This window comes from Setaria italica, chromosome IX (assembly GCF_000263155.2).
Source record: "Setaria italica strain Yugu1 chromosome IX, Setaria_italica_v2.0, whole genome shotgun sequence".
Lineage (NCBI taxonomy): Eukaryota > Viridiplantae > Streptophyta > Magnoliopsida > Poales > Poaceae > Setaria > Setaria italica.
Genome location: NC_028458.1, coordinates 45,320,833 through 45,331,410, shown reverse-complemented (window position 1 = coordinate 45,331,410; position 10,578 = coordinate 45,320,833). Strand labels below are relative to the sequence as shown.

Here is a 10,578-nt window from a genome sequence, read left to right as displayed (position 1 = left end):
CAATCACTATGGGCTTGTTTGGTTGGAGGCCTGGAGGATTTGCCCGGTGAAAAATGTTGCCTGAGAGTTGCCTATAAAGTTGATGTATTTTGCCTAGCGAGGCAAGTTTGAAAAAGATGTGTTTGGTTGGAGTCCTGTGCCTGAGAACACTAATAACAATATATTGCATCTTAGTTAGAGAGTATGCATATATATATATATATATATATATATATATATATATCAATCAATTCCTCCATGTACTTTAATAATTAATCTTTATTTTTAGTATTTCTATATTCGTTGTTCACTTTTGAAGTGATATTGATTTTTTTTAAAAATATATTTGCTAAACGTTCTTCCTGTGCTCATCAATTCACATCAATTTATAGAGAAAGAGAAGGAAAAGCAACAGTAGCTAATCGGCTTTGCATGAGAACAAACGAATCGTGACGTGGTAATTTTTTAAAAAGAAAAGAATAAAAAGGGCACATGACATGGTAGCATGCGTCAATGACCTTATCAGTACCAGGCTAATCTGCTTGCCTGCGCCAGGCGTTCAAAATCGAGTGCCGGAGCCAGGCAACTGGCGCTAATCTCCATCCAGGCACAGGCAGCAGCATTGGTACTCAGGATCCCAACCAAACATGATGCAGGCAAAGCAAGTCACAGGCAGCACCCCGGCCAGGCAATTTCTTCTCAGACTTCAAACCAAACAAGCGCTATATGCCCGTATGCTAGTGCCTGACTACCTCACTGGTTAGCTGTGCAGCAGCACGTGAATTCAGATGGCGCCAGCTTCGTGGGCCTAAGCAATAATTCAGGGATCATATCCCACTGCTTAGCTTGATCGTTTTTTATTTTTGGAATTGAGGCGCTTAAAAACAATTTAAAGTTAGAGAGGCATAAGTATTAGAAACTCATAACCAAATTAGCGCTTCCTCTTATTTATTTGTTAACACTCATATATTTCTCTTTATTCATTTGTGATCAACTTTAGTTAGTAATTTATTAATTATTGTATACAAGTTTTCATCTACATTCATATTTAGTAGTTGAACCCTTAGTATAAGTTGCATGTTTAACATGGAATAATATTTTCATCGAGTCCTCTATGCATGTGCATGTTTGTCTTAAATTAGTATTTTCAATAATAACAATATTGGGATCTTTTACAATAATGACATATGTAAATAATTTAGATTCAGTTTTGGGTGTTTTAATAATAACAAATATGGGTAATTTGGACGCAAGTTTAGGAGTTACTTTGAATTATCTTTTGTAGTTGCATAGGTCGTAATTTAGATGAACATTAGGTGTTACTTTGTGCTATTTTTTATAATGACAGAGGCGGGTAATTTAGGTAACGATTTATGGGTTACTTTACGGCACATATATTCGGTGCAGGAGGACTGCAAAGAGCCCTCCGTGCAGCCCTGCCTCGATTTCTGCCGCATGGCCACAAAGCGGATCGGACGCGCGCCTGAGGAGAAAGTAGGAAGTAGGAACGGGCCGCATGCTCATATGGCTTGGCTAACCCAGCGCGTAGCCGCTGGGGCGCCGCCGCACAGGAAGCTCGATTGGCTTGACCGGAGCGTCGCCGGCGCACAGGAGGCTCGACTCGCGCACCAATTTGCTAGATGATTCACCTCGCGATTTGGCAGCTCTCAGCAGGCCAGACTAGCGATCGCTCGAATCCATTTTAATCCATGTGCAAACAAAATCTCTCTGAATCTACATTCTACAATTTGACCCAAACTCATTCAGTTGTGAAGTTCATTCAGTTCGGTAATGGCATTCTAGGCCGTTGAAGCTTATTATTCTGAAGCTCATTCAGTTCTGAAGTTCGGCAGTGGCATTCTAGGCCGAGCTCATTCTTTGTTTACTGTTTGTGCCTGCCTCTATGCAAAGTAATGCTTCCCAACCTACAACTGCTTGAGCGGAACTGTTATAATCAAAATATTCCTTAGTTCCTCTAATGCAAAGATGAGCTGTTCAATGCTGACCATAATGAAATTACCCTGACTAGCCATCTCTTTCTCTGGGTGGTACATTCGAACATTCTTGACGGCGAACATTGTTATTATCTTGCGAAAGCTTAGTGCCATACCTGGAAAATTTAATTTGAATGAATTAAAACAGACAGTAAATTAACAAGGGTTACAGATACAGCAAGAGCTACCCTGCTGACATTTCCTGGGCTGCAATCGACGGTCGAGGTGGCCATGCTGTTAGAAGTTAGAACCCTGCAACGACTGTGCTGCAGGAGCCACCGTCGGCGGGGGAGCCGAGACTCTCGGCGGCGTGGAGTACGCGGGCGGCGTCGGAGGTGCAGCCCTGGCGGTAGATGTTGCAGAGGCTCACGTCAGGGGCCTCCCTATCGTGGGAGGGGAGTGATCGACGAGGTGCTCGGGCCCGGCGAGGTCCTGTAGTGGCGGCGGTGGAGGAGGCTTGGGGACTCTGATTGGGGAAAGCGGCGAGCGAGGAAGGGGAACGAGGAGGAGAGCTGGCCAGCTGAGATGAGCGAGCCTGAGCCGACGCGAGGGCAAAGAAAACCACTCCTGAGCCGAGCGATGCCTCTTCCACGCTGTCCCGTCCGATCTGCACGAAGCACCGCGCGGCAGAAATCAGAGGCAGGGCTGCACGGAGGGCTCTTTGCAGTCCTCCTGCACCGAATTTTTTTCCTACTTTACGGTATCTTCATAATAGCATAGGTTGGTGTTTCTTTAGAAAATATAGTAGATCTAATGGTTGTGATTATTAGAGTAAATAGGATTAATGACAAAATGTTTCTGATTTCTTTGAAAGTTTAATTTATCTTTTTTTCTAGAGTATGTCTATGGAGGCTTCAAATATAACCTCCAATTACTAATAGTGATGTTGAGTCAAACTATATTTCAAACCTTAAAACAAGTTGGCTAATATCCAACACAAATGTTAAAGTCCGCATTTATTCAATTGTTGGAGATGTTCAAAATTCTTACTCAAAACTCTCACTACAAACTTGCATTCACTTTACGCTAGAAGTCGTTAACAAAGTTCATTTTGCTAGTAGAGATCTTTTATCTTACTATTACTAATCGGAAACTCTGAGAGCCGCAATGTTAATCCTCATAAGACATGCTAAAAAAGGAAGAACTCCTAGAATTTTTTTAAAAAATAAAGCAAAGGCACTTGGTCATAGATTTTTCAGATTCAACCATGTTGACAACAATAGCCACGATCTAATTTGCTTCTATACCACCCACATTTGCCATTATAAATAAAAGAAAGATGTCTATTTTACTATCCTCGGCAATCCACTTTATCTACTTAACTTCTAAATAAAATATGGATTTGATTTATTCCTCAAAACTATTTTAGTTGGTCCAATCCACCGTATAATAAAATTGATCTTTTTTTTATTTCTCAGTGTGCAAGTAGAGTTTCAATTTCAATAAGTTGAAATCTTATCTTTTTGGTAAAGTTTCTTTTCAGCCAATGTTAATATTATCTTGTTTCAATTCTAAAATTCTAGATTTTCTGAACAGGATGGCTTTGGGAATGAACTTCTCTGGTGCGCGAATTTGACTGAAAAACAAAATCCTATGAAGCACATAATTAATGTGCATGAATCCAAGCTACTGATTGATCCACAGCCGTGTTGTTGTATTTGGACTCTTATTTTCACTGTCGTGTTGGTTCATCTCTCATCTCGGCAACTGCAAGGACTTGCATCTTCCTAACTTCTTATCATCACGATTCACGAAAGCTAGAGCTCGTACGTTATCAAGTACGGAGTACAACTCGTCTCAACGTTTACCCTCAAAGACGAAAAAGATCGAAACGAAGACGTGGTTTTGCCATCATGGAAGCGCACGGGCCGTCCCTGCCGCCGGACGACGTGGTCGCCGAGATCCTCGCCCGCCTGCCACCCCGCTCCATCGGCCGTTCCCGCGCGGTGTGCAGGGCCAGGAACGCCATCGCCTCCCACCCGAGCGTCGACCGCGTCCTCGCCAACCGCCCGGCCGCCGTCACCGCGATCATGAAGAGCAGCGGCAGCAGGTGGCTCGAGGTCGTCGATGGCCATAGCCCCGTCGACGTCATTCGGTTCGACCGCTTCCGCGGCCGCTGGCACCCCGAAGTCCACAAGACGGAGCCGTCCCCCCGGGCCCTCTCCCTCGACGACATGACCATCTCCGCCGAGGTCTTCCGCTCCTGGGACGGTGTCCTCTGCACGCGAGTCTTTCCGCGGAAGCCGCCGCAGCTCGGCGCCGGTGCCGACTACATGCTCTGGAACCCGCTCACGGGCGCCTGGCCGTCGTCTCCGCCCCCGCTGATGAAGGCCGGATCATCGCGGCTACGCGCATCCGGTGACCGGGCGCTTCCACCTCCTCCACTCCTCCGACATGGCCGTGCCCGGTGATCCCGACCTGGTGTCCCCGACCACGGCCCGGATCCTGGCCGTTGGTGACGGCACCGGCTGGCGGGAGGTTCCCCTTCCCATGTCAAAGAACATCTCCTCCATGAAGAGTGAGGGGGATCGTTCTGTCAGATTGCGTGGCAACTTGAACTGGCCGGTGCAGCTGGGTTCCGGAAAGGCGGCGCTGCTGGTGTTCGACACGGCGCGGGAGAAGTTCCGGATCATGGCGGCACCGGAGCGCCCGGGGCTGGACCCGACGACGGCACGGTCGCGCGTCGTGCCCGGCGGCAAGCTCTGCGTCCTGGCCCTCACCAAGCAGCCGCCCGTGGCCCTGGAGGTGTGTGGGTACTGGATGACTACTCGGACACCGGAAGCTGGAGGTTCAGGGAGACGGTCCGGGTGGATGGCATTCGTGTGTCGCCGAGGATGTTCGCGGCGGCCGCCGCCGTGGAGGTCGTGGAGGGCGTCCACGAGGGCGAGGAGATATTCGTGCAGCTGGAAGATGGGATCATGGCGTACAGCATCCGGAGCAAGATGTGGCGCAAGGTGAGCGTCAACTGGTGCTGCGCCGCTCTGCTGATGTACAGGGAGAGCGTGATGCGGCCAGAGATCAGCTTTGGGAAGGCTTTGCGCGGCTTCCGCTGCGGTAGAGCTACTGCTACAGGATCCCGCAGTTCTTGGGATATCTGGGAGTTAGGGGCTCGTTCTACTTCTGCTAACATCCCATTGCAGTGGTCTATAAAGCGAGTCTAATAAGCCTCTAGTACCATTTGCTTGTTTATGTCCACGTCTCATTTTTTGTGAACTCCTCGGTCAATAGCTATTTCTTTCATGGGGTTGCCTTTCTTCTTCTGTTTGCGGCCAGGAGTATGTTAAGAAGTTGCACTGTACGGAGTATGTTCCTTTTATGTTTCAGGTCAACTAAGTAGTGATTGAAAGCGACTGGAAACTGTAGGAAAAGGGTTAAATTCTTTTTAATTAGTTTCACATCTTCTCTTAGAAACGGGGATGTGTAGTGGCCTTGCTAGTAGGCTCTAGCTAGCTTTAGGATTACGAGTAGATCGTCAAATGCTTAATTACTCTGTGCACACATCAACTGCAGCAGAGACTTTGAGCAACTCACAGAAACAGGGTATTCCAAGCTAGAAAGAACAAATTGTTGGCTTTGGCATGGACTCCATACCAAATGAAATCCTGCTACCTTTGGCCTTTGCACAATATGTCGCAGCAGCTCATTTATATTTGTCACAGAGGGCACACCTTGTTTCTTCCTGAGCAGATGAATATGGAGCTTGCCACAGCAAGGCCCCTGAGACATCTGAGCCTCCGAGCCGACATGAATTTGTGATAACTCTCCCCAAAATCTATTGCCCCAAATCACCTCTGCGATAAGGATTTAATCTGCTCCTTGCCCTTAGTAGCTGCAAAAGTAGCCAAGAACCAAGGATGCAGCTTTACAGTAAAATTCTCGCTAAAAAGGACAGGAATACTGAGGTCTTCATGTGATCACATATTTGATCTTCAAAGGCAACGGTAGCAATCTGACAGCTCTGGCTACCTTCGCATGACACGAATTTTTTCACGCCTGCGGAATCGCTCAAGCATGATATCATCACTAGCAGCCTCTCTCCGTCCTGCACCGGCACCAGCTGTATTTTTAGTATCTGTTGCTTTACCTCCTGCACTTTCATTAGGCCGAGAATCTTTATCTTTGTACAGCCCAGGATTCTCTGCATGATCAATAAATAAATTTAGCACACTTAAATGAGAACAACAAAGATGCACATGATATGACATACTTAGAGACCCTTAAATGCCAGAGTCAGAAATGGTGTCACTATTGTTGCTTATTGCATGAATTTGCTGCAGCACAGAATGGTCCACTCGTTATTATCATTTCTTCATATATCTAACACTCAACAGTCAACATCCATATCCCTAACCTTATATTGACCTGAATACTCCTAGTGGTTGATTAAGCATCATAACGCACCAAGTTCTCATTAAAAGAAAAGATTGCCTAGTTCATCCATCTAGTGAATCTTTTTTTGAAAAATACAAAACATACACAGGCACTATCATTTTACAGAAAGCTAGCAATAGGGCACAAAGGGTTGCTCTGAACTTGGCACTAGCAGTAGCAGAAATCGATGGCAAAGTTATTCTGGCACTTGATAGAACAGATGACATCAAACCAACCAGAGACGTAAAATGGCAGACATATTTTGGTGCAGTCAGAGGGCAGCAAGAGGAAGCTGCAATCTTCAGATTCTCCAGACAAGAATCATATACTGATATATATATATATATATATATATATATATATATATATATATATAGTTTGGTGTACTGAACATGTTTAACTGGATTGCAAAGCCGACTTCTGTGTCCATGGGCAACACAAGACCACACTGAGACAAACATATCAGTCGCAAGGGCTTAGGCAGCCTGGGATATAAGTAAAGAGACTTCAAGTTGAATGAGAGGACATATTGTTATTTATTTAATCAGGTTGATATCTTATTCCCGCAAAAAAAAAAAGATTGATATCTTATTGGGATCGAATTAGTAAAGTGGTGTTTGGATACGAGGTGTTAAACTTTAACAGTGTCACATCGGATGTTCGGATGCTAATTAGGAGAATTAAACATGAGCTAATTATAAAACTAATTGCAGAACCCTGTGCTAATTCACGAGACGAATCTATTAAGCCTAATTAATCCATCATTAGCAAATGGTTACTGTAGCACCACATTGTCAAATCATGGACTAATTAGGCTTAATAGATTCGTCTCGCGAATTACACTCCATCTGTGCAATTAGTTTTGTAATTAGCCTGTATTTAATACTCCTAATTAGCATCCAAACATCCGATGTGACGGGTGTTAAACTTTAACACCTTGTTGCCAAACAGGCCCTAAGTTCAGCTCCGTCGGCCCTGTATATATTAGCACAAGTTACTGCTAGAATTCAAACAGCAGCAAGAAATCTGCTACCCTGCCTCCCATAACTCTTCCCTTCTCCCCAGATGCCCACCGACCAGGCTGGCAGCACAGTGTACAAACATTTCTTGTGTATATCAATCTTAACTTTTAAGTATGCCAGATAACATTGCAACATCATGTTCACTAGCTTGAAAAGGGTTTCTATTTAGTGGATAAAAAGATCTTGTAGCTACATAAGTAATATCTATAACAATACCACATGATAGATTAAAATGCAATAATCTTAGATGTTGTTGCTACATACATAAAAATGCAAGAACAATGTAACAAGATTTATTTGGTTTTCGGATAATCCCCTCAAGTATTTTAATCTCACTTAACTCCCTAATGGAATTTGTCTTTTTTGTTTGTACACTTTTGTGCATCAGGTTGAAATTAGATGAAAGCGTACCCAAATATTTTTGCTATTTCTTATGACTATTTGCATATCTGTTTTAGGTGCTCCAAACGTTTAAAATAGATATATAATAACTTCATAAATATTTTCTTAGTGTACAATGCCATATATCATCCCGCAAAATTTCAACCTAAACCACAGCTTGTATAAAGATGACTGATACAAACAAAATGTCAATACGGAATGTGTGAAGTGATTTTTATAGTTTGGGTGCTCAAGACAGGGGGGAAGTTATCTGGACTGCCAAAAAACTTCAGGAGAGTGAACTGGAGTTTTACCAAAACGAAAGGGAACAACCTTGAATGAGAAGACAGGTCTTAGATGAATCATGGTTAATGATATCTTGAAAGGGGTCATGGGCACATGTTGATTGCAAAGTTCTAGGCTCTAGTTTGACACAAAGCTTATCCGTCTTTAGTGTGGATCTTTCTTTCTGAAAAGTTCTCTATTTTTTTCCTCAAATTTTGTGACTAGCACAAGATGTCTTTTCTTTTTTTTTTCATGTATCACCTCTTTTTTAGTGGGTTTGCAGGAATAAATAGATACAGGAGCGTGGAGTATTCTATCGGATTCTTCTACAAGGAAAAAATAAGGACTAGAGGCACGCTAGACATATAATAATGAAATATAATAAATAAGAGTTTGAATCATCAGATATTTTTCCTGCCAGTATAGTGGATTTAGTTCAGTGAGTGTTAGTATGGTAAATGTAATGTATCTCTTCAAATGTTTTTGCAGTTGTGAAACCTTAGGACGGCTCACAAAAAATCAACAGGGCACTAATTGCACTCCCTTGATGGAACATGTGACTTCAAAAGAACAATTGGATCTCAAAACGATTCCTCCCAAAAATACAGATGGAAGAGACTTTTATTTGCTGACTTAGGGACTGTTTGTGTTTGCTTTGTTATAACATGCTTTTTTTTAAAGCTGTCATAGCTCGTATTAAAACAGTTGTGAAAAATTACATAGTTTCCTTCATAAATCAAATTAAGTTACATAAACTATGTTATACAGGTACTATGCAACTTCTCATATATGCTTGAAAAGGGACTTGTAACAAACCTCTCCGCAATTTCTCATCATATTCTTTGCCACGATGGAAATAATCAGCACTGTAACTTGATGGAATATTTGAATCTGATTTTGGTTTAGCCGCAAGTCTTTTCTCTTGCAGCATCTTTTTAGCTGCCTCAGTTTCTTCAATGTTTCTTAATTTGTACCTGCGAAGATAAAAAGAACAATGATAACATGGAAGTGATGTGACCGTGCATCTACCTTTAAAAAGAAAGACTAGACTAAACCATAGACCAAAATATTGAGAGAAGACAGGGAAGAAGCTCTCTCTAGATTGCATTATTGGTCCTAATCTTTTAATACATTATTGTAGCGCAGTTTAAATATCAGTCAATTCATGGTGAATGAATCTGTAACCATACTGAAATCAAGTTTTTGTATCTATCAATCAAGTTATGGCTGATAATCATAAACTGGGTCATTAGATAATTTCCTTCCACACACAAACTTGAAACTGTTGTGTGATAATGTGGAAGGATTTCCAGCCAAATAATCAAAGGCAGCGTAAGTTAGGATTGTTCTCTGCAACTCGGGAACATGAAGTTAAAGTGTGAACCAGATTTTTTGTCAATCAAAAACAAATAGTGCAATGGACAATGATGCTGGGATCTTTGGGTGATCTATACCCAATTTATACAGATAGATAGCATCAATTTTCATGTATACTCATCTATTCTGACTTCCTAATTATAAAAGAGTATTAAGCTCAATTATAGCAAGGCTTTACTCTAAACAAGAAAAGACAGAATGATGCAAGAACGCACTCAATAGGCAGCTGAACTTCAGCAATGCCCGTAGTCCACTGTGTCGAGCTCTCCTCCGAGTTCTTCTTCTTCACCTGCAAGCAACAATATGACAGTACCATCATTGCAGTCCAGAGGACCATGAGCAATCACAGGTTGAGGACTGCGGTTGAGCCACAAGCATACCTTGAGGTGGTCTGGCACGGTGTAGAGCTCGTCCACATGGTCCATCTCTTCCTTGTGTCCCACATCAACTGTCTTACCCCTCTTCTTCGCCAGCTCGGTCTCCACATACCTCAGCCTTCAATTTGAACCAACAAACACATGTCCGTGTCAATTGCTGCGCCTACATGGAGCATCACACTAACAACATGAGGAATCAGATATATAGGCACAGCAAAGTACATGTTGGGGTCCTCGATGGTGACGGCAGTCTCCTGCGCGAAGGTGTCCTGGAGGACGAGGTCCTCCTTCTCGGCCTCGCCGATAGCCGCTCCCCCTCCACCCACCAGTCCGCGGGCGGCTGACCCGTTGGTGGAGGCGGCGGCGGGGTCGGCGGGGATGCCCAGCTTCCTCTCCCGGAGCTTCTGCATGTACTTGATCTCCTCCAGGACGACGCTGCGAGGGGAGGAAGGGAGGGAGGCATCAGGGAGAAGGCCTGGCGAAGCAAGAGAGAGGAGGGGGATAGGGGGAGGTGGTACCGGCGGGTGTCCTCGTCGTCGGAGCGGTCGTCGGCGTCCGGCTCGAAGCTCCGCTTGCGGAAGTTCTTTCGCTGCATGGTTGGGCGGTGTTGGGCTCGGGAGGGGTTTGAGGCGGAAAGAAGGGAAGAGGGGGGAGATCGCCGGAGGTGTCGCCGGCGGCGAGTTCTGAGGGTTGGGAGGGCAGATTTGGGGATTGGACGGTTTGAAACGAGATTCTCAGGTTCAGGCAAAGGTCTGCGCTCCGACGGCCAGGTGAGCCCGTGAGGGCGTGAGG

General features: G+C 44.3%; 1 protein-coding gene across 1 annotated transcript; it reads right to left on the bottom strand.

The window, feature by feature from the left end:
- Window positions 1–5,438: 5,438 nt before the first annotated feature.
- LOC101781207 (uncharacterized protein C9orf78) lies at window positions 5,439–10,578 on the bottom strand. The gene is made up of 6 exons (XM_004984202.2): window positions 10,305–10,578; window positions 10,009–10,221; window positions 9,790–9,904; window positions 9,625–9,698; window positions 8,849–9,006; window positions 5,439–6,111 (listed from the first exon to the last, which is right to left on the bottom strand). Exons 1-6 carry the CDS (start codon window positions 10,379–10,381, stop codon window positions 5,936–5,938), a joined length of 813 nt encoding a protein of 270 aa, XP_004984259.1. The 5' UTR covers window positions 10,382–10,578; the 3' UTR covers window positions 5,439–5,935.